The 27370-nt window shown below is 35.7% G+C and overlaps 1 protein-coding gene and 1 long non-coding RNA gene across 3 annotated transcripts; one reads left to right on the forward strand and one right to left on the reverse strand.

Moving 5' to 3' along the window:
* Positions 1-2830: 2830 nt before the first annotated feature.
* Positions 2831-20044, forward strand: LOC137716890 (MADS-box transcription factor 23-like). Its single transcript, XM_068456249.1, has 7 exons — positions 2831-3012; positions 9474-9552; positions 14711-14772; positions 18757-18856; positions 18939-18980; positions 19064-19147; positions 19273-20044. Exons 1-7 carry the CDS (start codon positions 2831-2833, stop codon positions 19462-19464), a joined length of 741 nt encoding a protein of 246 aa, XP_068312350.1. The 3' UTR covers positions 19465-20044.
* LOC137716901 (uncharacterized) lies at positions 8644-27113 on the reverse strand. Of its 2 annotated transcripts, XR_011065760.1 has the most exons (8): positions 26429-27113; positions 26138-26209; positions 20009-20068; positions 10496-11746; positions 9523-9572; positions 9351-9425; positions 9086-9250; positions 8644-9007 (listed from the first exon to the last, which is right to left on the reverse strand). It is a non-coding gene; the product is annotated as an uncharacterized lncRNA (long non-coding RNA). The 2 variants fall into 2 exon arrangements; XR_011065761.1 differs by having other exon boundaries at positions 8644-9238.
* Positions 27114-27370: the final 257 nt, after the last annotated feature.

Genomic DNA, 27370 nt, shown 5'->3' on the forward strand with positions numbered 1-27370 from the left:
CCAAATTTGTCAAGTTTTTTGTTAGTTTGCTAATGTGGCACACAGAAAGCCCATACAACCAATTAATGGTTGTCACGTAGATCATTTCCGACTCAATTCAACTGATTAGATGAGATCCAAGATCTGCTAGAGAAACACATTCAAAAGTGTGAGAAGTATGAGGAGAATAAAAAAGTATGAGAAGCGGAAAAAAAAAATCTTGATGCCTATGAAGAGATGCGAAAGTCATTTGCACATATGTTGAAAATGAAAGCTCCAAGTACCTACAAGAGGTAAAAGAGGACAGAGCCTGCTTCAATACGTGGCTAGATGAGAAAAACTTTCCTTACATTTTTGCATACAAATCAATTCCATTTGAAATGTGATTGAATCAAAAGGTCGGGAGGGCAATTTTTCGATTTGGCTCCAAATAAGCGTCGGCCTAAAAAGAATGTCAATTTTGTCGAGGAAAAAGTTAAGCCACTTGTTTTTTCGTTTAAAATGAAAATTTTGGTTGACCTAGAAGAACAAATTGAAATTTTTGAGCCAAATACAAAAGGTGATATGGTTGTTGGAGACAACGCCGGTAATAGCGCAATCTCGTTATGCGGGGTTATTTGAGTTAAAAGCTCAAATTGTGAAGTGATTATGTTAAGGGGCATAATAACTCGGCCTACTTTGCAACTGAATATCTAGAATATTTTTCCGAATATCATTGTGATTTAATCTTAAAACTTGAAACAAAACTAGATCGGCGACGGTGATACGACAAAATTCGGCCAATGGCGAGAATATAGGGGGCATCGTGCTGACTTGCAAAAAAAAATTATTTTTAATGGCCACCCACTTTAGTTGGAAGACCTTCATGTGGATTAGTTGGTCAATTCGGCGAAAAGGCTCATATTATTTGTTTCGTCGAACTTCAATAAATTACATTCGGATGTACAAGCCGATACTTCAGAAACTAAAGGTGATGTGTTTGGTAATCAGCTAGAAACATGATTAATTTTCTTAACCATCAGTGTGCAGGCCGAAGCTTAAGTTCACTACATTAGCTTCCCAATGAAGTAAGATGTTACCAAGTTATTTTGTGTTCAACACATTAAAAGCCGAACCATTTATCGAACCTCATAGTGAAAGGCAACCTCTTGTCTTCAGGTTTCCACAACCCTAGGTCGAGAGGCGTTCCTTCATCGATTGTAGTTGCTCAGGTCAAGAAGTCAGTGAATTCAACACGACCAACACCTTTATTATACTCACCCGACCGAGCTCGGTTACGAGTTGGAACGCTCAAATTCAGAAGGACAGGCCTGCGTGCCATGTAGGATGTGTAATTTTTAAGAACAACATTAGTCATCTTACCAATAATAGTCTTATTCTTTACTTATGACAATTCTTTTATACCTTGTTTATTTTAGCCAATAAAAAGAATTAGAGTTTCTCATAAAATTTCTTTTTATTTCTCGTTCTTTGATTTGTTAATATAAGTGAAAAGAAAAGAGGTTGAGAATGATGCATATTGTGCAAGCACGACATAAATGTGAGTATAATTTTGTAAATGTTTAAATATTGTTTAGTCCATTATGGTTGTATAATTGTATTTATTAACGATAATTTGTCAAGCATTTGCCTACCCAACGTTAGCATTGTCCTCTAGCAAACTTGCATGATTTTTTAGTTTTATTCTGGACCCAATTAGGCAAGTGTGCCAATTTTTATTATGTGCTAAAAGTACCACTTGTGTTAAGTTATTTTGAAAAATGCCAAAGTGGTTTAGACTTTGCCCACCCTATCTCTTTATGGATAGCTCCCATCCTATGTAACCAAATAATGAGATATTTTACGTGCATATATAAGATAAAAACTCTCCTTTACTGTTGACAAAGAGAGAAAGCATTAAAATACTATGTTTTGAAAATGCATTTTTGCTCACTATTTTAACGTAGTTGTGAAGTTCGTCACTTTATTAATTTCCGTTAAATTAGTTTGATTTAATTTATTACTGTGCAAACTCCGAAATCATGCTCAGTCGACAACAATCAATAAGGAGTGATCACCACTTAACGATAGTGAAAAAATGTATTTACATAGATCTAGAAATGCCTGCCTAATTTGACATTGACAGGCATGACAGCACCCACACGTAAGTTTAGCGAGCACTCCCATAGGGGACACCACGGCCATTCCAAAACTCTGCTTGGGCAATTTTGTCTGCTAAATGTCTATTCGTCCAACGTTTCCCGTCATTTGAAAAAGGAAAAAATTCCTAAAAATAGGATGTGCGTAACACACGCGTCAGCGATCTACACGATGTGTGGCTTAAGGTCTCCTTGCACCGATTGGTCCACGTGCCAAGAACATGAAAACCACTAGTGGTTTTGTACGCTAAAAGATAGTGGTTTCATTGTCCTCAGGTACACTTTCCTTATATAGCTTTCTGCTGAGGTGAATCATCAGTCCAGCCAAAGCTATTTTGGGCGAAACCTCGATTTGTCTCCATTACTTAAAAGCTTTGAGAACCAGGTAAGTTTTAAGTCCATTTTTTTCTTTCTTTTATTCCCTTTAATTTTCTATTTTTTTTCCATAAATTTAAACTCCTCAGTTGCTTCCTTTATTCCATTTCATTGTTTTCTCTCTATTTCCTGGAAAAATTGTTTCAAAATCCACCATTTTGACTTCATACCTGTCCGATCTTGAACTGATTGAAAAATGAATTAGGTTCCTCAAATAGCCGGCTAATCTGTATTGTTCGTCTTCATCTTGTGCATATACATTTATTGGAGTTAGATGATTCATTTTGAAGTAGTGAATTAATTAATTAATTAATTAACACAGATTTGGTAGGTCATCGATGGGGAGGGGTAAGATTGTGATAAGGAGGATCGACAATTCGACCAGCAGGCAAGTGACGTTTTCAAAGCGGAGGAGCGGGCTGTTGAAGAAGGCAAAGGAACTGGCGATCTTGTGCGATGCTGAGGTTGGAGTCATGATCTTCTCCAGCACTGGCAAGCTCTATGATTTTGCAAGCACCAGGTCTTACTAATTCTATCAACTTTAATTTAACAATATTTAAGCTTGATTGCATCTGTTATACATTGTATTTGATGATACGGCATTCATTCATAGCTTGAGATCCATGTGGAAATGAAGTTAATATGGTTGATATTTAGCCTGTAAAAATGCATGCCTTGTGGTGTTGCATTGTTCACAAATGCCCGACAGATTCTGGTTGCAATTAGCTTGGGAATCGCATAAATTATAACATGCAAGGACTACTCATTAGTATATTAGAACTAGCAATTCATTGTTCACTAACTGAGTAGTGTCTTTTTAAATTTAAATTCCTTTTGTAATTTTACACCCGTCAAAAATTATTGGCACAAGAATTAACATAGATCTCCATAAATAATCACTTCCTCTTCTTGTGTAACATAATGGTATCTCTTATCATTTTTAAAGAAAAAAAGCAACAAAAATTAGATATAACTTCTAACTAAGGGAGTACATAGTCAATCCAAGACACCACTTAGTCTGAGGTCAAAAAAAGATTACACCCTGTTTTACTGGCAAAGTCACCTTATGTTAAGAAGAGTTTCTCTTTTGACTAAAGATGAACTAATACTTTCTTTGAAAAAAAGGTAAATTAGTTGTAATGACTACTTAACCAAGGGTTTGTTTCATGTTGTTCCCCCTTATCGTTTTGTGCCTCTGTGAAGGAAATTTCTAATTGCTTGTTAGTAACTTTACTTCTAGACAAAAACAGTTAACCTAGTTCTTACTAACCCTATTGTGTAGACTTTGCATTCATTTTAAAAAGAAATGTAAGAAGCCAATTTTAAATTAAGTGACAAACTTACAAAACTATACGATAATAGCTTCTGCCTTTTTTTTTTTTTTTTGTTTGAAAGTTTAAAACGACCAAAGACTTAGAGGAAAGTGCATGCATAATATCTATGATTGAACAACTATTTCCTAGTTAACTATGTATGCCATTAAAAAATGCATGCATGCATGATATTTAAGAAGCCAAGTTTAATGCATGATATCTATGATTGAACAATTATTTTCTTCCTAAAAATACCCCTAATTAACTATGTATGCCATTTAAAACAATACGGGTAACTAATACTTTAATTATTTCAATACACATTTCATAATAATTTGAGTTATTTTGGGATTGGATTGGTTGACGATCCTTCCTTGTATGTTTACTTCATATTTCAAAAATTAATAATGTTTTGCTTTAAAATGACCATACAAACATCAATTTCTTTAAGAAAGACTCAAATTTGACTGCGAGAAAAATACTTATTAATGAGAAACCAGCAAGTGCAAAAAGGCTGGCACTAAGTAACGTTTAGCGTCCATTAAACAAGAGGTAATTGATTATACCATTTAATTAATGAGGCAAGTCGTTTTTCTAAAACTTAGCTTTTTAAACTATTTGAATTGCTCAAAATTAGTTTAAAATATTTGCAGTTAAATCATGTAGGTCATTGTGATTCTTTTGCCTTTCCTCAAAATTTACCCATGTAGAATTGTGGCTTTTTGCCATTATCAACCTCTCAAACCTAAGGCTGTTGAGGCTTGATGATCTCAAACAAACTAGAACTGTTATTGGACATAACCTAACTAGGTTCAAGAGTATTTGTCTCGAGTGTTGCTTTTGGTCTCAGTGCTACAGTATGACTTGTGAGAAAGAGCGAATAAACGTGCCACTATTGGAGGTTGCCAACAAAAAGTAGTGTATGTGTTTAGAGTTGTGTTGTGTTTGCGCATAGATCTAACTTCTCAACCAAATAATTGTGCATAGAGTGGGACGCTGGTTCAGTTAAGTTTTCTTTTATTCCTCAAGTGAACGAGGACTTGAAATCCAGTGCGAAATAAGTGTTTGCCTAAATTAAAAACAAAAGTGAAATAGAAATATAGACGAGAAATTTGATGTAATCATTTCATGATAGTCAAAAATACAAACATTTACAAAAGTGAATGTAGGTTGATGAGCCAGTCTACATAACTTGAAAAGTAAATGGCCTTGAAAATGTAAAGAAAGCAGTAAATTCTAGCAAGACTCAGATCATGTAAGGCGAGATAATGCTAGAGGAGTCCATGTCAGACTAGATTGAAGAGAAAACATTGCCTTAAAGAGGTGATCAAGTTTGGTTGGAATGTTCATCAATTGAATCATACCACAAGGTGGCAGAATTAAAAATGTTTTAGATCTCAAGGCGATCGTAGACAATGTTTTCACTGAAGAAAGCTTGGGTTTGTAGATCATGAAGAGCTGAGAGAGTTTCTGAAGAGCAATTGGTTTGTGCTTAAAAGTAGTTTGGTTATTGAAGAATTACTTGATGGTTGTATAATCGTAGAGATTGAAAATGGACGACGAAGGTCTCAAGCTTGAAGGCATATGGTACTATTTATAGGTGTTTGGGGAAGAGCAATCTCGATTATATCGTTGAGCTAGAGCAGGATTAGATTGGTCATTTGATGCTAACAATAACTGCAATTTTTGGTTGGTGGCTTTCTGTTGGGATTTATGGTGCATCGCATGATTGTTATGGTGACATCGTGTCTGGTGACGCATTCCTTGCTATTTAAGAAAGCAAGAGATTCCCGAAGCTGGGCATCCATGGTTGATCTAGGTTATGAAAACTTGAATGTGTGGGGTTTATCCACAAGGACCTCGGTGTAATCCTAAAAGAGTTACCACATAATATACAATTTCATAGATAATAACTTATCTCATTTGGACAATTTTATTTGATCTACTTTCCAGTGTTGATCGAAAGTGCTTGATGCGCTTTTTTTTTCAAATTAGAGTAGGTTTGGAAGTTCTTTTAAAATGACCGAAAGCGCTGTTGATTAAAGTTGTTTTAGAACCAATCATTTGTAAAAATGTAAGTGAATTCTAAAAATGCACTTGAAATGCTTCTTTCAGGTGGTTTAAGTGAGTTTGATTCTTACATATAGGAATAGACACCTTGAGTTTGATGTTTGATTCCTATAACATTGTTGCTATGGTGGTGCGTTCTATCTATTAATTCAATGAGCCGTCTTTTTTTTTTTTCCACTTTGTTTTTTGTTGTTCTCATTTCTCTTTCAAATAATTAGTCATTTACAATATAAGAATCACAGCTCAACATATGCTTGCATAAAATGAAAATTGTGTATTTTTTTTTTACTAATTTATGAAAGAATATATGTTAAAACACAATTTGCAAGAATTAGATACGACTTCTTCCTTAGACGTAACTAAGAGATGAGCATTGTCCCTTATTATATGGAAATTAAACTCATACAACAATAAAGTCTTATCCCACTAAGTGAAGTCGGCTATATGAATTATAAAATGTCACTTCGCTAGGTTTTGCGCCAAACCTTCCGTTAACTCCAAATACTTCATGTATTTTCTTAAAGTCTCTTTCCAAGTCTTTTTAGGTTTACATCTACCGCATTTTGCCCTAGGCCTCTATCACAAATTCAAATTTTCTAACCAAAGCATCTGTAAGTCTTCATTTCACATGTCCAAACCACCTTTGCCGATTTTCTCTCATGTGGCAACTCGTACTTTACCTCGGATATTCTCTTTCTTAACCATGTTCTTGATCGTGTGCCCATATATCCAACAAAGCATTCTTCCGCTACACTTATTTTTTGCATGCATTGATGCTTGACGCCCAAAATTATGTGTTGTAAAGCATTGTTGCCGTTATTGCTATCTTATAAAAATTTCCCTTAAGCTTAGTAGCATACGAAGGTCGCATAACACACCCGATACACTCTTCCACTTCATCCATCCATCTTGTATTCTATGGTTGAGATCTCCATCCAATTCTCCATTCTTCTGCAAGATAGATCCAAGATAACAAAAGTGTTCACTTCTTGGCCTCTAATCTTCACCCTATCTCATTTGGCACCTCATTCCCACTGAACTTGCATCTCATATACTCTACCTCAACCTACTTAGCAGAAGATATTCCAACACTTCTTGCCAAAGGTTGAGCTTCACATTTACAGCGTCCTGCGTTTCATCTATCATCACTATATCATATGCGAAAAGTATATACCAAGGGATATCATCTTGAATATGTCCTATTAACTCAGCCATTGCCAATGCAAAAAGGTAAAGACTTAAAGTTACACCTTGGTGTAACTTTATGGTTATCGAAATACTTTTAGCTTGGATATATTCTACTTGTACTTATTTCTTCTCTAGAATAATCCAAAAGATTTCTCTAAGAACCCTATCATACGATTTTTCCAAATCTATAAAGACTATTAGCAAATCCTTTTGCATATCTCTATATCGTTCCATCAATCTCCATAAAAGATAGATTGCCTCAATAGTCGAGCTCCCTCTATGAACCTGAATTGATTGTTTGAGACCTATGCTTCTTGCCTAATTCTATGCTCAAATACTCTCTCCCAAAGCTTCATTGTATGACTCATTAACTTAATATTCCTATAGATAATGCAATTTTGTTTGTTGCCCTTATTCTTATAGATAGGCACCAAAATGCTGCTTCGCCACTCATTTGACATCTTCTTCATTTCCAAAATCTTGTTAGAAGGTTTGTGAACCATGCTATACCCACCTGCTTTTCTATGCTTCATCATTTTCAAAGGTACAACCACTTCCTCTTTCATGATTCGACAATAGGAGTAATTTCTACACTCTTCCGAGTTACTCAACTCACTCAAAGAAGTACTCTTTTCGTGTTCTTCATTGAAAAGATTATGAAAATAAACTCAGCTCTCTTCGCCTCCTTCAGTATTTTGTACCTCTCCCAGTTTCCATCTATTCTATCCTTGTATAATGCTTTACAACATTCTCTCTTAGCCTTAACCTTTTCCTATACCTCCTCCTTCCATCACCAAGATTCATAGTATAATTTATTGAACTCAAGAATGAAGATCACTTCTATAAGACTCAAGTTGTTTGATACACCGAAAGACTCTGTCCTAAACAATTGAAATCATACCTAACAATGGTGTGTGAGGCCTAACTTAACACATGAGGCTTTCATCACAGTAGTTTACGTACATATACAATGCACGTCTACATTATCGGGACGCATCCATTCCCAATGCATGCATTTATTTTCGTTTGAGCGCTTTGACAAGGAATTAAAAATTAGGGCTTTATCTTATACCACCTGTTACATGTTAGACACTTCAACCTCACCTTAGTGCCTCATTTGGTCTTTAGGATTGATTTATAATGCACAATTCATTCCGCATATTCACTGCATGCACAATGCTTCAGTTAAAATGGGCAATTCTTGCAGTCAAATGGATATACTTTTTTATTTGGTTGTTTCTTTGCAAGGGAAATTCTCGAAAATAAAATTAAAACTGAAGTTCCTTGTCTTTCTGTCTATGCATGCGTGTGTGTTTGAGCCCGTGTGTACGCATGGATGACTGGCACTATCATTTGGCAACATGCTACATATGTATTAGGTTAATTCATGCCAAAATATGTGCTGCCTATCTGAAATAATATTACATGTCATTGGCACATAAGAAGCAAAACACTTTAACCTGATCAAACTTCAGTACCATTTTGTAGAACCCGCAGCACGTAGAAAAGCGACGTAGTTGAAAACTGATGAGCGTCTATGGAATCAAATTAGAAACTGCAGAAACATTTATACCCGCAGGTGCAAAAACAAAATATGGACCTCCATCAACAGTGTTAGTATATACGACATTTACCAATTACCACTATTATCGTATCCTAGCCCTATCCAGAAAAAGTTAAAATCAAGTCCTAGGTACTTCCGTAGATATACTGGTTCGATCGTACTAAAGGTTCACCTCACAAGCAACCACCCCTGCACCACAACAGTTCAAAGTGTGGACCTATTCCCGTTCCCATTCTACTCAAGAGCGACGCAGATTAACGGTTTAACTTTGGAGGAACCATATAAGCTCATTGTAGAACGTAGTTTAGATATTAAGGAAGACTATTGTACATCTGTGTGAAGACCTCACATCATTATAAAGTATGCAGTTCCATTTAATCCTGTCCATATATATCAGTTATTTTTAATATGGAAATGACTGTAACTTGCAAGATGAAATTATAAAGTAGCAAGCTTACAAGAAAATTAGTTCTCATGGTCTTCATTTGCCGTGAAATGACTAATGCCGTCTAACAATCCCAGCTATAGAACTAAGAGTTTAGATTAGACTTCTCAAAGTGAATTGTCTAACTAGTAGTTAGCAAAGGAATCGGAAACTTCTCTCTAGTTCCCTGCTACAACGTCTGCAAGCAGATATGAAAACCATATGTTTATCAGTGACAACAGCTTACGAAACATATTGCTTGCAGGGAAGTGGATTAAAAAGTTAGTCTAAAATGTTACCATGATATATCAATTTTCTTTTGTTGTCCGTATACAGATTCTTGAAAACATATTCCAAATGTTTCTTGTGCTAAGCTGGCAAAAAGCAAAAAAGTATCTGATGTAAATGTATCCTCTTACCAGCATAAAATCAGTAATCGAACGATACAACAAAGCAAAAGAGGAGCACTACCAATTTGGGAATCCAGCTTCTGAGGTTAAGGTATTCTTCAGTTCCCTGTCCTGCAGCAGTTTCATTGATAACTTATCTTCAAAACATTGTTAACATGTGAATTTCTTTTAACAGACAGCTCAGAAATAACAAATAGATCATTTTCTAGTAAACCATATTCATCAAAACATACAGCAAGATATGTATGTAGACATATATCCTTCTTCTATAAATCTAATGACTAACTAGATTTTTTAAAAATATGTGAGAATAAAGTGGAAATTAAACTCTATATTTTTCTTCTATAAATCTTCTCGTGCTATGCTGATTAAAACTCATCAGAAAGCTATTGCTAAGTAATTTAATGAAGTACAGCAGCCACCTCAAAGATTTGTAGGACAGCCAAAGGGTACTGGAAATGATGGTTGCTCTAGCTTATTCGCGAACATAAAGCATAGCATCTCAATGACGCTGCTTTCCAGGAAAAACACATTTCAGAATGACTCACAACCGTAACTTATGCTAGTCAACTTTTCTACAATCGAACAAAACACAAAAATGAAAGCAAACGAAGCAACAACTATTCTTCATACACAACCTGAACTCGTGGTTGTATCATGGAAGATAGAAGTTGGAACAAATCATCTGAAATAAAGTCTCCATATAAATAGTTCAAGTGATCCCATTGGTGGTATTGAATTTCATATCAGCCCTCCAACCTGGGTATACAAACTTCTGCTGGTAAATTGTATATGCGCTCGAATGAGATTGTTATTAATAAACATTCTAAAAACACATGGTCGCCAGATAATTAATGTTTATTTGATGAAAAACAAACATTTCTGTAGCAAAGACAAAGAAAATAGACAATAGGGGACAAGGTATTTACTGAATAGCATCCGTCTCAAGAACGACAAAACAGAAAAGAAAAGAAAAATGTAATTTATAACAGCTTTCTAATCAGAATAGATAACATGAGAGGACCAATCCTTACCATATGAGGTGAAGCTTACCAAGATGTCCAGAGTCCGACTTGTTAAAATGAAACATATTCCCCTTAAGTTTCAGTAACACCATTCCTATATTTGTTAGTAGAATACTACAAAAGGCTTCCTTGCATATTCTTCCTTGAAATACAAGCATCCAAAATCTCAATCATCCAGAAGTACATTTCCAATCACAAATGCCGAAATCTAATCACAATACAAGTGCTTCATTGCATTGAATATTAAATTAATAATATGGTATAAAAGATGAGAAAACAGAGATGTAAAGTGATTGGGAGTCCAGATGAGTATAAACGTACCAAAATCTATTAAAAAAATACAAGGTACCAGTAAAAAAGAAAAAATATAAATTATTCTGCTCAATAGATATGTTGAGGTTCTTTCAAGGATATGAAGAAGTATTCATCCAAGAAGCCATTTTATACAGAAAACAAACACTGTTTCTGGATCCTTAGAAACAAACATCCAGTGGTTACGGGTTGGTCACAGAAAGAAAACTGTGATAGAAGAGGACTTCCTTGCATAACTAATTGCCAATTCAATGTGCATGTCTGTTTCATGAGCCATAAATCAAGCTCATGGATTTGAAGAACTCCAATGACTTTGTCTTCGTTTATAGGCAGAGATCAATCAAGAACAGGATTATTTTTCTTCACTCTTGTCAAAGACACATTGGAGATGGCAGGAAGACTATGAACAAAGTAGATTGCCAAAGTTAATTCAGAACTTAATGTTGTTTCATCAGCCAAAGCCATGATGCTCTTCATTTGCAATTGCAGAGGAAAATAACCGGCCAAGAAACCAACAGATGCATCACAAGGACAGCGTTCCAATAGATGCACACCTTTCGAAATTATTCCATTAAAAGATAGTTCGTTATTCTTGACAAATCATAGCAAGAAAGTTGCAATATCTTGGAAGCTCAGGCATTAATAATTCCAAACACAATATTGGAACCAAGGAGCAAAGGCTGAATTGCTAACCTCCCAAGTTCAGTAACAATGGGACAAGAGGTTATTGCTATGACAAAGCATCACATATGCCGGCTCCCATATGAGTGAAGTTGCTTCAGTAATAAGAAATTTGTTCCCGATCTACAGGGCATCTCTTCTTACTCTCTGGTGTTTCAATTCAATCATGAAGCTCTGAGCGAGGGTCGAATGCAATTATTGGTAAGGCTAATCCCAGAGGCAGTAAAAACCTCGCTGAGGATTTTTCCAGTTCCACTTTTCTTTTCCCTACAAAAATTTCTTTTTAAATGAGTGCAAATAGGTATGTGAAATCAATGAAAGAAATTAGGGCAAGAAAACATTAAGGTATTGCTGGCTCCCTTTTTCCCTTGATCAGATAAATCGAGTTCAATGTCCATACAAAGGCATTATACGTGCATGAATGTGCCAAAATGCTAATCAATCAATGACTCATATTCCCAGATTAATCTTGTCGATAGAGACATTCATGTAGTGAAAAATTTCATTTCTGAATCAGCCAAATTTCCTCCTTTGCATTACTGTTCCAAACTTTCCAAATGGGCTCCTAGGTTTGTGTTATAATAGGCACCACACTGAGTAAGGCCATTGGAATATGCTAGAACTCTTTGGATGTCTGCTCAAACCAATTTTATGTGAAAGGAATTTGTAAGGACTACACTTTGGCTCAAGCCTATGAAACCCCTTAAGATTCTTCTTCCCTTCTACCAAACAATATTACCACAAAGTATTTCTTCAACTTCTTGGTCATTGTTGCAACCCTAAAGAAACCAATCTTACCTTCAGAGGGAAAGACCATTACCAAAAGCCAGCTTGGTTCTATTGTCTCTCCACTAGCCGACTCAAAGCATACCCACTAAATACCTAAGACCTCTAAAATACTCCTCCAACACCCAAGGGCTAAAATATTAAGGTTTGGGACTCTCCATCCCTGTCCTCGGTTTAGGGTTCAGAGGGAAAGACCCTCACCAAAAGAGCCACCTTGGCTCTCGTCTTTCCACTAACCAACTCAAAGCACACCAACTACACACCTAAAGACCTCGCAAATACTCCTCCAGCACCCAAGGGCCAAAATATTTAAGGTTTGAGACTTTGCGTTCCTGTTCTCGGTTTACAGTCCAGAGGAAAAGACCCTCACCAAATGAGCCACCTTGGCTCTCTCATCTCTCAACTAACCGACTCAAAGCATACTCACTAAATACCTAAGACATCACAAATGCTCCTCCAACACCCAAGGGCCAAAACAATTACAGGTTTGAGACTTTTCATCCCTACTCTCGGTTTAGGGTTAAGAGGGAAAGACCCTCACCACGAGCCACCTTGGCTCTCACGTCTCCGCACTAACCAACTCAAAGCATACCTACTAAATACCTAAGACCTCACAAATATTACTCCTCCAACACCCAAGGGCCAAAATATATAAGGTATTAAGGTTTGAGACTTTTCGTCCCTGTTCTCGATTTAGGTTCAGAGGGAAAGACCCTCACCAAATGAGCCACCTTGGCTCTCCCGTCTCTCCACTAACCAACTCAAAGCATACCCACTAAATACCTAAGACCTCAGATATATTGCTCCTCCAACACCCATGGGCAAAAAAATTAAGGTTTGAGACTTTTTGTCCATGTTCTCAACATTTTCTAAAGTGAAAAAAGCAATGTGATGTAGGATTGCATTCTTGAGCTTCCAACTATCTTTTTTTAAAAAAAATAAATCAAATAAATAAGGATTCATATATGTTCAGTACCAAATAAAACCAATATTTGCTAGCTGTAGTGCAGGAAATTACACATGTTTAATGTCAAAGTTCATATCTTCCCCAGCCTAGTGTTAATCGACACATATTTATCAAACGTGTTGATGTTATCATGCATCTGACTTGGCATGAGGGACAGAGCTACAGAAAGTAAAAAACAATACATTGTCACATGTCCAGCCGTCGTTCCAAGAGGGATAAGGGAAATTTCACACCTAGAACCTTACTACACCTACAGTAAATATGAAGTGCAAACCTCAATATATAGGTACAAACACCCTATTGAAACAAAATTTTATTTTGTTGAGGTATTCGACTCATTAGGACTAAAGATGCATGCAAGAAGAGTGCAAATGAGTCGAGACTAGTTGATATGGTCTCAGACAAGCGTGTAAGTGACCTTCACTTCATGCTGGATCTCAGCTCATCCGAAATGACAAAGCTCAAGCTCTCTTTTTTACTTCATGAGTTTTTAAACAACCCCAGTTTAAGCTTGAGCTTGAATATAAGATTGAAAAAGGGGAAAACAAAAAACAAAAATACAAAGAACTCAAATTTGGAAAGGTAATTTGACACACACACACACACATATATGTATACATAACGAATAATGAGAATTCAAATATTTATTACGCTACAATCTAAAACCCCAAACAAGCTCCAGACGTGATTATTCTTTTTTACTACTGATGATTTAATCATCCATTGCATTATATAAGAATTATGTTTAATTCTAAAATTTTGAATGGAATATCCAAATACTTTTCTAATGCATGTCAAAGTGACAACACGAACGAACATCATTTCATACTAGCAAAATAGGTTTTCACTTAGTTAGCCAACAGAGTAGAAAGTAACTTGTCCTTAATTTACCAGATTTGAGAAAGACTGCCTTTCACCATGAAATGCATGCGAAAGTCTACATGTAGTCATTTCTCAATACATTGTCCTTTTTCTTTGTTCGGCGCCACTTAATACATGTAACCATTACAATGGGACTTTTTCTCTATATTATGCAAAGAGTGAAGAAAGGGAAAAATAAAGAAGATAAAACTGAATCAGAAGATGAAAGACAGATAAAAAAAAAACTATACGTCAATAGATGGACACAATTATCCATTCAATAGTCTCGTACAAGAAAAATGGTAGTGCAAATCTGAAATGGTTACTTCACCGAACTACATAATATAACGTCCAAATAGGAGTTACATATAAGAAGCTTTAGCTGTTGGTTGCAATCAAAAGATGTTATGAGTAAGAATATTCTCATAGGTTAATATAAGCTCATAATTTTTCTTGCACATTATCATTGGTACATGAACAAAAGTTTGTGATCGTTACAACCCATAATATTATACAAATGAGATTATTGCTTTAATTGTACTGAAATTTCCAGTTTCGAATTCAAATTTGTTCATTCCAATAGTTATGACTAAAGATGGTCCTTTTTTACTTCCTAGATATGGCAAAGGGAAGCAGCAATGTTGAGGCAACAACTTCAGAACTTGCAAGAAAGCCATAGGTATTATGATTTTCATTTCTATCATAAAAACGTTGTAGCATATTATAATGGAGACACTATCATTACCAAAAGACAATGCACGAGAAATAAAAAGTTAAAATTTCACAATGCAATTAGGATATTTTGTGTCATTTACACTATAACTACAAGGCCTTGCCCCTTAGATATGAGAAGTTAACGTGCAAGTGTCTAAACACCATTTTCTGACTCCCTTATGGAACTCTTTCTTTAAACTATGCGACAATAGACTAAACTTAGCAACTAGAGAATAGCTAGAAATCCACAAGATTTATACTAGTTCTGCATAACTTTTGCTTACGTCCAGTTGTGATTTCTGTAGGTAGAGAAACCATGGCTTCTTTGATTAATAATAGAGTATACAATACTTTTGCAAATGCTAGAACTAATCCCTATCTTCTGTAAGCTGTCTCTCTGTTTTCTGCTTGCTTTTCAACCCTTGCTACACCTTATTTATAAGTATAGGGTGCGATTTACACTCCTATAATCTGATTAGGTCACCAAATCTACTTGGGATAGGAAAGCACCCTTCATTCCTATTCCACTTCTTCTTTTAGGATTCCTAATTTAATTGTACAAGAAAACTTATTCTTTCATAATCCTTAATCCTTGTAAGACAAGAATCTGTGCACCTTAGCTTTCCTAATACAATCCTAATCAAAATAGGAGTATAACAAAAGACAAACCAAATGCTAACAATCTCCACCTTGGAGAGTCGAACCAAGTCTTGACTGTTGCAACCCAGAGTATCTTCGAAGCTTCTTTAAGCAATTTTAGAGATCTTCAAGAACCTTCACCTTGGAAAACTTCTTCTCGCCTCATTGCACCTTAAGTGAGAAGGTGCTCCACCCCAAGCAATCAACAAGATTGATCAAGTTCAAGCAATGTTTGAATTTCTTGGCCAGCACTATCTTTGTAGTGGAATCTGTGGCATTGTCGTTCGTGTTAAGTTTTTTAACCCAAATCTCCTTGGACTCCCCCCAATTCCGGATTATGTGATACCTCACTTCATTGTGCTTTGATCTTCTATGAAAAACCTGATTTTCAACTAAGTGAATGGTGCTTTGACTGTCACATTTCAGCTTCAAGTAATATTATGGCTTCCCAAGCCACTAAGCCAAATTGCCTCCTTTCTTAACTCTACTTCAGTGGTTGACAAAACTGTAAGAGGTTGTAGTAGTGCCCTCCAACTGATTGGTCCTCCTACGCATGTAAAGAGATAACTAGAAGTTGACCTTCTCTTGTCTAAGTCCTCAGCATAGTCTGCATCAACATGTCCCAACACCAGATTCTGTGATACCTCACTTCATTGTGCTTTGATCTTCTATGAAAAATTTGATTTTTTGACAAGTGAATGGTGCTTTGACTGTCATATTTCAGCTTCACATAATATTGAGTGATTCTCAGTTGGCTTGCCAAGCCACTAAGCCAAATTTCCTCCTTTCTTAACTCTACTTTAGTGGTCGACAAAATTGTAAAAGGTTGCAGTAGTGCCCTCTAACCGATTGGTCCTCTTGCGCATGTAAAGAGATAACCAGAAGTTCACCTTCTCCTGTCTAAGTCCTCAGCATAGTCTGCATCAACATATCCCAACACCCTAAAGCCCGATGTTACCGAAAGAAGCTCCCCCCTAACTCTCTTCTTCAATGACAATACTAGCTAAACTTGAGCTACCTTCCATTTTAGCTTTCTCGTCCTTCCAAATCTTGCAGTTCCTCTTCCAATGATTGGTAGAACCACATTCGAAAAAACTTCCTTCTTTTCCTTTTTCTTCTTGGATTTCGACCTACTCATGCTGTTGTTCTTCTCTGCCTTCGTCTTTTCCCGACCTTTCTCCTTGCCTTTGGCATAAAGATCTTGAGAGCTTTCACTTTCAGTTATATCCTCCAGTTTAACATATGATTGAAGTGCTTGAATTACGTCCTCAACCTACAGGAACTATTTCCAAACATTAAAGTTGTTCTAAAGTACTTGAATGACGAGGGTAGAGACCTCAGCAAGATGATGGCCATATCATCATCTTTGTTGGTTTCTTCGACCTTCTGAAGATTGGCTATGCAATTCTGGAACCTGCATACATGATGTTCAATATTACGTCTTCTTCAAGTTGAAGCCCGAATAGTTCATCCTTGAGAAACAGTTTATTGTACACTGTTTTGCCCATATAAACCTTCTCCAACATGTCCATGCTTTAGCAGTCATCATTTCTATGACATGGGACCAGACTGATTTCGTGAGGTGAATCCCGATAGAATTGTTGGCCTTCTTGAGAATCTTGGTCCATGTTGCTTGTCATGGTCTTAGGCTTCTTACTAAGGAGTGTATCATCCAACTCCTGCTATGTCAGTACACTCTTCTAATCCTTTCACAGTTTGTGAAGTTATCCTTGCCATCAAAATGTTTTAGCGCATGCCTTAAGCTTCCTAGGAGCACGAACTTTTTCCTCTTGCCATCGCAAAACACCTTGAACCAAGCTCTTGATACCAATTGTTGTTATTCTAAATAGGGAACTTGTTCTTGGATGTATAACACAATAGAGTAAACTTAGCAAAAGAGAATAACTAGAAACATACAATATTTATATTGGTTCAGCAAAACTTTTGCCTACATCTAGTTGTGATTTCTCTAGGTAGAGAAACCGCAGTTTCTTTGATTAAAAATAGAGTATACCATACTGTTGCAAACACTAAAACTAATCCATCTCTTCTCTCGGCTCTCTCTGTTTTCTGCTTGCTCTCTAACACTTCCACACTCTATTTATAAGGATAAGGTGCACTTTACACTCCTATAATCTGATTAGGTCTCCTAACCTATTTGGGATAGGAAAGCACACTTGCATTCCTATTCCGTTTCTGCTTTTAGGATTCTAATCTAATTGTACAAGAAACCTTATTCTCTCCTAATCCTTGTAGGATAGAACGGGTGCAACTTAGATTTTCTATAATCCTAAACAAAATAGGACTATAACAAAAGACGAACCAAATCCTAACAAAAATTACGTACTAAGTAAGGTGATAGTGACTGAACAACTAGAGTGGGTTAAGTTTTAAGTGATGAGAACCTGAAAGTTTGGTTGGTTGGAAACTTAGAAGGCAAACCTAGATTGAGGCCCTTGCAAAATCCAAAATGAATTTTTGGCAACCGAAATTATTGCTTTTGTTTTTAAGTTTAAATAGAAACCCCACGAGAAAATTAAAATAAAGGAATTGGAGCACAGCAGCTAGGGCTTTTGCTCTTCCTAATTGTTGTTTTGAATCTCTTTTTCTATATAGTCTGTATTTAACAGAACATGCGAAAAGTAAAAGCGCAAGAGCTCGGGCTCGGACCTACTCCCTACAGGAAAACAAACAAGCTAGTCACAAACAGCCGGAGCTAGGGGCATAGTTTGTTATTCTACTGCAAGCTATGATATATATTATGCAAGTACATGAGAGACACAAAATTGGGGGCCCTCCAAAACTGGAGCCTACGCAATGGCACCATAGCCATGCGTATGATTTTATTCTAGGACAAACAAGTACAGAATCTATCTTGTTACTTAAGGGACTCGTGAAATAGCTCAAAAGGGAAAAAAGAATGATCTTATGTCATCATTGAACTCTGGCAGTCATTTCTTAACGGTGAATGGACTGCGTTGAACCAATTGGCATTTTCCATGATTTTATCCCAGATGCTAGATTATGAGGGCTTGACAAATCTTCATAACAAGCTATAGAATTTTCCCTAGGAAGTGACATTGTTTATACTCATACAAGATAGTCTACACTGCAACCTACGGGAAGAGGACAATCCAATGCTTAAATAATGGATTAGGTATAGGTGAAAATTAAGCGATTATCTAGGATAAGGATGTTTGGCATCAAACGGAATTGCTATGCATATCATAAATCCACCTCACTATTGGATTTAAGATGTCCAAAGTCCATGTTTAGGGCCTAAATAATGCTTTTGTCTCAATGACTACAGGCAAATGATGGGAGAAGAACTTTCTGGTCTAAATGTGAAAGACTTACAAAATCTGGAGAATCAATTGGAAATGAGTCTTCGGAGTGTCCGAATAAAAAAGGTACGAGCAGTCACTCAATTTCTGAAAATCATCTATTTACATAATGTCTTCCATGGTGCTAAATCACTTTTGACTTCTGTAGGACCAACTTTTAATGGATGAAATAGAAGAACTAAACCGAAAGGTTAAAATCTTCCAAAACTTTGGTACTACTTTTCAGTCTTTTCCTCTTTATGACTTGAGCTAAATGTTAAAGTCTGTGTGCAGAGGAACCTCATTCACCATGAAAATGTCGAACTGTATAAGAAGGTAAACCTAATTCATCAAGAAAACGTGGAGTTATCTAAGAAGGTACTGGTTTTGAAACTAAATAAACTTCAACTATCCAAGAAAGAGTAATAAAAATCTATATACCAACCTATAAAAAAATTGCAACATTTTTTCCGCAACACCTTAACAGAAGTTTCACATCCCAGGTTTATGGAACAAGGAATGTAAATGACACAAGTCGAAACACTCTTCTGACAAATGGTCAAGGTATTGAAGAGGACTCAAATGTACCTGTCCGTCTCCAGCTTAGCCAGCCACAGCAGCAAAGCTACGAGCCACCAGCAAGGGCAGCAAATCTGGGGTATACCTTCTTCCTAAAACTACACTGTCCATTATGATTACCACTTTCAATTTTCCATTTATTGATCAAACTGTTTTATGATGACTACAGCAGACTACAATTACACTAGCAAAGAAGATGCATCATATTAGGATAATGTTATTTTATTTCTCAAGAACAAGGCTGATGGATTCAAATTCATGTTCTATCACACTAGTGGTAAAAGAGCTGCAGAACAATCCACAAAAGGACCTTGATTTGAAAACAATGATTTGATGTGTGTGTGACAATCAATGAAACCAGCTACATATGTAAAGATGAGATCAATATATAATAAAGAATAATTGAATTGCACTTCACGTGCGCGTAACTTTTAGAAATCTCTTAAGTCTATCAGCATCTGTGAAACAAACTCTCTGAAACATATTGCAATGTTTATATGCATGTCGTCAATTTTTGTACACAAAACATGTGAACACCAGCACTTGGTTTGAAAAAAGATGAAAATATAAATGGAAAGAAGCAAAACCGTTCGACTTACTGCATTAAAGTTCAGTCCATTTAAGTATTGAATTTCACAAAATGGTGTATGCGGTATTTACCTTCTTGTCCACGCAGTCCGATATTACATAGAAGGCATCTACAATGATTTGCCGTCCTGACTGCAATATAATGTTCAGCATGGAAGTAAGCGGTAGTTAAGCACACTAAGCAAAATCAAGCCATATACTAATTCACTGAAACAATCATTAAATGTACACAGAATTCTCTAATACAATAATAAAAAAACCCCTAGGACATCTAATTAAATAAATTCAAACTAGTTGGAAAGAAAATCATGCATAGTTGAATCGAAGTAAAATTATAAAAAAGCTGGTTATGATCACATGTAGATTCTGGACCATTTCTGGTTAAAACAACATAAAACATGTGAGTACAATGCAGTGCAATCCACAAATATTAGGCCTCCGGGACTATGAAAAAGTATCTTATATTAAATTAGGACTAGTAGACTATACATGCCCAGCTTCGAGACTTCGGAATATCCCATGCCACTCTATGGTATTTGTTTTCATAGACAGTTCTAATTAAGTTAACCATAGCCAGATCCATGTTTCCAAGTTTACAGATTCATGCACCAAACAATAAACAACAGAAATGGATAAAGTTACAAGAGATTGCAAGGAAAGGATCAGAAACATGTTCAAATAAAAATTATTGGTCTTCAAATGATTCTGGGCTATTTCAATTTTTTGTAAAATAATATGCAATTCAACTCCTGTCAGACCAATGGATTATAAAGAGAAAGGAAAAGTATGATAACAGTTTGAGCATTTTCAAGCATAACTCCAGAACTCAATCTTAATGGCTATTTCTTAAAACAACAAAAATAAATAAATTAGATATAAAAAAAAGGAACCACGAACATCTGACAATATGTTTTATTTGCCACTATATCTCAATGGATTTTTTTTTTTTTTTGGCATCAAATATCTCAATGGCTATTTCAAGAGAAGCAAAATGCACGTTTAAGAATACAACAGTCAATGGTATAATTTCATGTTGCTTCCTGAAACAATAATAGTACTTTGAAGGACAAAACAATATTCCAAGATAAGACAGTATTTTAGCAGGAAAAAAATAATGCTTTCAACAAAATTGAAGCATATGCTGTTGTATTGGGCAAGAGTCAATAGGACTTTGAAAGCTAAAATCTCCCACAAAAGAAATAGCTGTTCAATGCCCTGCAGATAGAACAAGAACGAAATTACCAGAGGTAGGGTAACATTGTAGTGTCAACCAAGGACTCTTCAATGCTCACAATCACTGAAATTGGTTCAGAAAGCAAGAAAAGAGTGTGCAAAGCAAAAACTGTTAACTCAAATTGACTTTTGAATTTCAAAAATCTGGTCCAAAAGATTTGTCTATGATGTGATCCACTTCTTCGCGAAAATATGAAGGCTTAAAGGAGAGGAGATTATGATGATCTGTAATCATATATTGGCAACATGTTAAGAAGACTTAGGATACGTAAATAAGGCAACGAAATTCAAATGTCAACTTGAACAACTACAACTATTCGTGGAGGAAAGCTTGTATTGTGATACTCTGAATCCTACATCAGCCATGCATGCTTTGAGGAGGTCTAAATTACTCAAGAAAAGCCTCTGAAATCCAATATTAACTTAAGCTTCAGAAGACCTTAAATGGTACATTTTACCAAAGGTGACAGAGATCCGTAAGTAGGTAAGAAATGGCATCACACATCGGATAGGCTCGTCCACTTATAAATGTTATGTGTATGCTTCCTATCTTAGTGAGGACACATGCCTAACTTTTGGGGAGGGGTAATCTTGAATCGTACTTCATGTATGACATGGGAAAGTATGTGATACTGAACCATGATCTATGAATCCAAATGTCAACTTGTGGTATGCATTATTGGAGACCTAAGATCATCATAGAGTCGATCTACACAAACTCGGGCAAGACTGAACATGAATGCTCATATTTGGCTTGTCCGGTTTCTCTTTTAGTAAATAACATTCTTGGATACACTAAACCACTGGACTTCATAAGCTTATAATTATAGGTCTCATTTGCTTGGGGGCTAAAGACTTGAAAGTGGGCATAGGATTCAATTCCCATGTTTAGTAAGCACATACTTGGGGATGTGAGGCCTTTTAGAGAACTTCCATGTAGGAAGACCCCATTGGGCAATAGGCAACTCAAACCCCTTAATGAACAGTAACTGCCTGCAATGAAAAGTAACTACCCAAGTGCATCTGCACCGTTAAACTAAATACCCAAGGCAATTCTTAAAATATTAGTATTTTTTATTTTTATAAATAATAAAAGATAACTTTATTTTTAATTTTGAATAATAATAAAAGATTGGTTAAAAGTATATGAAAATATTGAAATGTAGTGTAAAGTGGAAGAACATGATTAGGTATTTATAGACAAACTATAATTTTTTATATTTTTAATTATTTTTTTATAATATATTATAATTTTTATAATTTTTGAATAATTTAAATTGTGACTGACGTCATGATGACGGCACATAGGCTGGGCGCTGGGCTAGGCAATTATTGTCTGACTTCTCCGTTAGGCTCACCTTGGGTCCAATTGCTCGAGTGGACTTGTTTTGGGGATAGGGAGAGAGTGGATTGGGTTGCCTTTCCCCAAGGCAATAAGAAACAGTGGAGTTGCTCTTACATGGGTATCCATAACCATTATGGGGAGAAACTGAAACTCTTGGGCCTCTAAGGTGTCTTGGAAATGCATTTATTGTGTTTCTTATGATTAAACTACCCTTATAATAGATTAAAAATACTTTTTTCCCCTTAAAATTTTTGGTTTTTTTTATAAGGGTATTAATATTATTGAAAATTTAAACAAATATTTAGTTGTCCTATTTCACAAATCAAGCCTTGGAACAAGAATCAAAGGCCTTATTTGATTATCAAATTATCACTTCCAAACAAATACTTGAAAGGGGCAACAGGAAATGAGCCAACAATGTATATTAAGCAAGACTTTTAAGCAATTTTTTTTTAAGTTATGAGAATAGTTTGAGTAGATAATTTCAAAATTTAGGCGCAAATAACAATCAAATCTATATCTTTCAGAATCAAGCTCAACTTAATTCAATTTAAAGGTCATTAGCACAAACTGTCATGCTAATCTACATATGGTGAAAACCACCCACCACATAAAGTTTAATTGAAACTGATAAAACTTCTGGATCCTTAAACTCCACAAGCTGCCAAATGAAGACACATAAAGAGAACATGGAGCAAATCAAAACACAAAAAGAAATTTTCACATCACTGATAATTACGAGTCTTCTCCCATTTGAAAGCTACACTTTCAGTAATTGCTTCTTCACAAGAATTAAAATATCAATGTTTTTATTCTCAAGGACTTTTTACAAATACAAGATCAAGGTCAACCGCTTCTAAGTAAAAAGATGTTTCCAATTTTTCACAATATCAACTCAATATATGCCATCACCATAACAAAACGTCCTCATTTCAGCCATTAGCACCACATTCATCTAACTATAAAATCATCATTTTTATCACCACCTCATAAGTCTAAGGACGCTAACATAACCGCTGCAACAACACTAGTACATACTAGGTTCCACCAATGAACTAATGCGCTTGTACTACTAAAATCATCATGCCACCACCTCTTGGTTATACAATCCGCCACTATTACCACAACCATGCAATTGAAACAAGCATCACACGTGTCATCATTGACAGCAGCACTACTACTACAGCCTGCCAGGCCACATGTACCTAGTTTATCTGATTGTTAATATAACTATCTGACAAACGTTATCAAGAAAATATGAAGGCCTTGATGCCTCCTGAAGGCTAGAAAAAGGCTTCATTATAGGCGTTTTCTACTAACTTTCATTAATGGATGCACATTTAGAACATACATTCGTAATGTTCTAAAGTTATCGTCTAATATAGATCATGAATGTAAGTTCATAATGCATAGCAACTGTTAATAAGGATGAACATTACATAACGTATGTTAAAGCTATGATTGAACATCAGACATTCCAAATGTACAGACAAACACACTTAACATGTATCTTGAGTCGTTATCATAATAACAAGAGGTTTATAATTGGTTTGAGGGTTAACCCATAAAGCATATCCATACTAATATACTATACAAGCTACTTTGGTACTTGTACAAGATTGCATACACTAATGCCTACTTATGAGCATATCATGAAATAAAGCGAGATTGTGAAGCCTATATGTTTAGTAAGCAGACCCTTGAGAATGTGATGCCTTTTACATGGGCATCCGTAACCATTAAAGGGAGAAACTGAAACTCTACGGCCTCTTGGGTATATGCTTTTCCCATGTCTTGGAAATGCATTTATTGTGTTCCTTATGATTAAACTGCCCTTATAATAGATTAAAAATATATTTTCCCCCTTAAAAATTTTGGTTTTTTATAAGGTTAAATATTATTGAAATTTTAAGCAAATATTTAGTCCTACTATTTCACAAACTGAGCCTTGGAACAAGAATCATAGGCCGTATTTGGTTATCAAATTATCACTTCCCAGCAAACACTTGAAAGGAGGGCAATAGAAAATAAGCCAACAATGTATACTAAGCAAGACTAAAGTAATTTTTTGAAGTTATGAGAATAGTTTGAGTATATAACTTCAAAATTTAGGCACAAATAACAATCAAATATCTTTCAGAATCAAGCTCAACTCAATTCAAATTATAGGTTCATTTGCACAAACTATCATGCTAATCTACATATGGTGATAACCACCCACCACACAGCTTAATTGAACTTGATGAAGACACGTAAAGAGAAAAAGGAGAAAATCAAATTACAAAAGAAACTTTCAGTAATTGTTTCTTTACAAGATTTAAAATTCAATTTGTTTTTTTATTCTCAAGGACCTTTTACAGATATAAGATCAAGGTCAACCACTTCTAAGTAAGAAGATGTTTGGAATTATTCACGATATCAACTCAATATATGCCATCACCCTAACAAAACATCACATTTCGGCCATTAGCACCACATACATCTAACTATAAAATCATCACTTTATCACCACCTCAACTGTAACTGTAAGGACACTAACATAACCACTGCAATGACACTAGTGCACAAGTAGGTTCCACCAACGAACTAATGCGATTGTACCACTAAAATCATCATGTCACCACCTTATACAATCCGCCACCATTACCACAACAATTCAATTGAAACAAACATCACCACTTGCGATTGTTGACACCAGCAGTACTACTACCTCCTGCCAGGCCACATGCACCTAGTTCATCTGATGGTTGATGATAACTATCTGACAAACTTTATTAAGAAAATATGAAAGCCTAGATACCTCCTGAAGGCTAGAAAAGGGCTTATTTTTAGGCGTATTCTACTAACTTCAATTAATGGATGCACATTTAGAACGTACATTCATAATGTTTTAAAGTAATCATCTAATATGGATCGTTAATATAAGTTCCTAATGCATTGCAACTGTTAATAAGGATGAACATTACATAGCATATTTTAAAGCTATGATTGAACATCAGACATTCCTAATTTAGACCATGAATTCGATGCACTGCAGCAGACAAACACGCTAACAAGTGGAGTGTTATTCTGATAAACACACATAACTGAACAAATCTTGAATCGTTATCATAATAACAAGAGTTTTAATTGGTTCGAGGGTTAACCCATAAAGCATTGGTACTACTAGACTATAGTACTTGTACAAGATTGCATACAGTAATGGCTACTCATCGGCATATCATGAAATAAAGAGAAACTGCGAAGCCTATATGTTCCAAGAAAAGGAACCACAGATCGAGTCAACAAAATCAGTAGCAACTACTATCTCGATTTGTCAACTATATACCCTATAAATCATACAGATAACACTTACAAGAAATGATGGATCACAGACAGCCTAATAAAAGCTAGAAACTAAACCGAAACGTGTAACACATAACATGAATTTAACATAATTACGAGAAGGGAAAAATACAGGTGCATTGAACAAGGTAAAGTTTAAATTAAAGTTAAAGTGATCAAAGCAGTGACTAAACCAAATTAAAAGCAATTAGTGGTGAACACTGTACAATTTACGGCAACTATAAAAAGCAAAGATGGCCGATCCAAACAAAAGCATGAACAGTAGTAAAATCTTGTACCTGAATTGCCAAGTGCAGGCGTGCATCTGTATCCAAAACAAAACCACTGTTCCTCGATAATAATATTATTTCCTGAAAATTAACATTCCAAAGCAAAATTACAAGTATTTAAACAAGGCATAAACCACTACTGTAAGATATAAATATAGATTATAAACTAGTGGCAGTGAACATATATATTTTCTCAAATTTTGCAATATACATACATACATATATTTATATCTAACAAGCTCAATGCGCAATTCACAGTAACATATAAATCATCTTAAAAGTTGAAGACGTAGGGCTTACGGTAAGTTGATTATAACGCTATACTCGCTTCTCAGTTCCATTTTAGCTTATTCTCGAACTTTCTCATGGTTTTCTTGGCAGCCAAACAGACGGTTCGCCGTGGAAGACGAACGGATATTCGTCATGAAACGGAAAAATTACACCTCGGAAGAGGTGGAAGATATGGAATAGAGCAGGAGAAGGAGAATGCAGGCCGAGAAACGCGGTGATTTAAGGGAATAGCGAGGTCGGTGGAATCCATTGGAGAATCGGACGGAGAAAAGGGGACGAACGGAGGAGGAGGAGATCTGCTTCGATGGAGGAGAAAGGGCAGAGCGCGGATGCCTGACGACTAAGAAGAAGAAGAAGGTGAGAGTGTGACGAGAGAGATGGATGAAAAATATCTGAGAGGGAAACGAATTAAAAAAGGAGAGGGGAAATGATGGTGGGGGAGACCCTGAGAGGAAGCGAGAGCTGGTGGGGGCTATGGAGGTCTACGATGCCCCCACTCGATCTAACACGTAATGCCCTTTTCTTTTTTATTTACCTCTTTCATTTGCTGATTCTCTAGTAAAATATTATTAGATAAATCTAGGGTTTCGGCTTCTCCCAAGCTGCTTTCTGAAAACGGAGGAGCCTTGGAGGCAGACCGGTTTCTGATTCACCAAAACCGGCAGCTATAATCTATTGGCTCGGCCCAGCCTTGAACTCGTTGCAAATTTCATAAAGTTAGAACCATGACTATGTGTTATGTCGATTTAATAATATAATGTTATGAAAAAAAAAATATATTATTTAATTAAATACATTACGGTTTTGTAAACTCAATTCACATGAGTTACTCTATTGAATTTTGATGCTTATTATTAGAGGTTGGCATGGTTCAGTATGTCAACATTGAAAACAAAATTTCTAACAATTCATGTATTAAGCTTTTTTAAATATGTGTTCGAATCTTGCTGT

This window comes from Pyrus communis, chromosome 1 (assembly GCF_963583255.1).
Source record: "Pyrus communis chromosome 1, drPyrComm1.1, whole genome shotgun sequence".
Taxonomy (NCBI): Eukaryota; Viridiplantae; Streptophyta; class Magnoliopsida; order Rosales; family Rosaceae; genus Pyrus; species Pyrus communis.

Excerpts from the sequence above, each read along its gene's own strand:
- LOC137716890 (XM_068456249.1), top strand. The coding sequence starts at position 2,831 with ATGGGGAGGGGTAAGATTGTGATAAGGAGGATCGACAATTCGACCAGC. Across the intron at positions 14,773-18,756 it reads AACTTGCAAGAAAGCCATAG|GCAAATGATGGGAGAAGAAC; the intron begins GTATTATGATTT and ends CAATGACTACAG. Across the intron at positions 19,148-19,272 it reads ACGTGGAGTTATCTAAGAAG|GTTTATGGAACAAGGAATGT; the intron begins GTACTGGTTTTG and ends TTCACATCCCAG.